The sequence below is a fragment of the Colobus angolensis genome, unplaced genomic scaffold (assembly GCF_000951035.1).
Source record: "Colobus angolensis palliatus isolate OR3802 unplaced genomic scaffold, Cang.pa_1.0 Scaffold38, whole genome shotgun sequence".
Lineage (NCBI taxonomy): Eukaryota > Metazoa > Chordata > Mammalia > Primates > Cercopithecidae > Colobus > Colobus angolensis.
The window spans coordinates 6,195,123-6,196,989 of record NW_012117154.1 but is presented as its reverse complement, the minus strand read 5'-3'; the positions used below and the strand labels follow the sequence as shown (position 1 = coordinate 6,196,989).

Here is a 1,867-nt window from a genome sequence, read left to right as displayed (position 1 = left end):
GGAGAACTGTCTGCAGGCTTTGGGGCCCAGGGAAGGCAGCAGGGCTGACCGTGGGGGCTGCGAGCAGCAGCATCAGGCCGCAGGTGGAGGCCCTTTTCTCCAGTCGGTCTGAGATCACACCTGCCAGGATTCCACCTGCAACGGAGAGGTGGGCTTCAGGCGCTGACGTCCCAGGGCATGAGCCCACAGGGAGGAAGCAGAACTGCAGGAGCCCGGAGAATGGCCTCCTCCTTTCCCAAGCCCCTCTCTCCATGCATCACGGGCAGGCAGCCTTCTCACAGGCCTGACCTCCCCGCAGGCCTCCATTGGCTGTGGTCAGATGTGAGAGTCTTGGAGACATCTGTGAGTTCAGGTTTTAGACCAGTCTTGAAGCCCCTTTACCTATCAAGGTACTAAGGTGGCCAGTCTGTCACCTGCCCAAGAGGCATGCTGCTGCTTTTTTTTTTGTTTTAGTTTTGAGATAGGGTCTCACTCTGTCACCCAGGCTGGAGTGCAATGGCATGATCATGGCTCGCTGCAGCCTCAACCTCCTAGGCTCAAGCTATTCTCCCAAGGCTGGAACCACAGGCTCGAGCCACCATGCCCAGTTATTATTATTACTATTTTTTGTAGAGAGGGGTCTTGTTATGTTGCCCAGGTTGGTCTTCATAACAAGAAGAGCTCAAGCGATCCTCCCAACTCAGCATCCCACCGTGCTGGGATAACAGGCATGAGCCCCTGAGCCCAGCTGGCATGCTGTTTCTGAGGGAAGCTATTCAAGTGCAGAGTCAGGGCCCTGGGGAGGGAGGGGAGATCATAAGACCACCCCCAGGAGACGGCCTGACCCTCTTGGGCTGGGTCCACTCAGGGGATACGAGACCTTGGGGAACCCTGCTCCCTGTGAGCAGCGAATCAGCTCAGGGATCATGCGCCTTATGAAATTATTGCTGCAGCAGAACAGGTCTTAATGAACTCACCAAAGATTCCGCCCACGTCAAACAGGGTGGAGAGCTCCCCTGCTTTCTTGGCATCAAGGTGATCTATTAAAATGACAACGGAGTGTGAAACAATGAGGATCTCTTTCATGTATCACAGTGACACACCATGGCAGAACAGGATCCATGCACGAGACTCGGGTTCCATAAGCTTGATTGACACCAAGGAGCAATTAGCAGTTAACTCAGATTTAAAAAACAAATAACATAGAAAGGATGAAAACACTCTTAACCAAAAACCGTGGCTTTCCTCTGCTCAGTCTAATTATCCCACCTTTGGTTCAGAGGCCCCCCGGGGGCCCCTCCGCCATGAAGTTAGATTCACACAGGACAGAAGTGGGGGTGTGGAAGGAGCCTGGATGCTCGGGCGTCCGGTCACATGTGCTGTCTGACCACATGACTTTAGAGCTGCAGATGAGGACACAGAGGCCTCCCAGCACCAGCTCAGGGTGCCCTCCACTAGATTTTGTACAAGTTCTGGGCTTTAAGGTGGACTGAGCCAGTCAGGCATGAGAAAGGAGACTGGGCTTTAAGGTGGACTGAGCCGGCTGTGCGTGAGAAAGGAGACTGGGCGGCATGTGGGGCTGCGGGTCAAACCTGGCCTTTCCGAATCATCAATGGCACAGACAGGAAACTTTGCTTTTTGCAAACAAACTGGAAATGCCAGCAGTTCAAGACTCAAGTCCTGAGAATGTTGCCCCTTTTGCAACCACAGGGGAAGAAGGGAGAAAGAAGGCCCAGGCCGTGTGCAGCTCACCGGCCGAAGTGAGGCGGGGGTCACGAGGCCAGGAAAGAACCTCGGGATCCAAGGGCGCTCCTTGCTGCCTCCCCACTCACTGGCCCTTGGGCAGGCCCTGTCCCTGCTAGGCTGTGGGACAGTCCCCACACCACCT

The 1,867-nt window shown here is 54.9% G+C and overlaps 1 protein-coding gene across 3 annotated transcripts in view; it reads right to left on the bottom strand.

The window, feature by feature from the left end:
- Positions 1-1,867, bottom strand: part of SLC37A1 (solute carrier family 37 (glucose-6-phosphate transporter), member 1) — a 96,676-nt gene that overhangs the window by 24,120 nt on the left and 70,689 nt on the right. For all 3 annotated transcript variants that reach the window (XM_011954092.1, XM_011954090.1, XM_011954089.1), the window contains 2 exons: positions 957-1,019; positions 50-135 (listed from right to left, as the gene is read on the bottom strand). In XM_011954092.1, the coding sequence (XP_011809482.1) occupies positions 50-135; positions 957-1,019 (149 nt within the window). The remainder of the gene's footprint in view (positions 1-49; positions 136-956; positions 1,020-1,867) is intronic.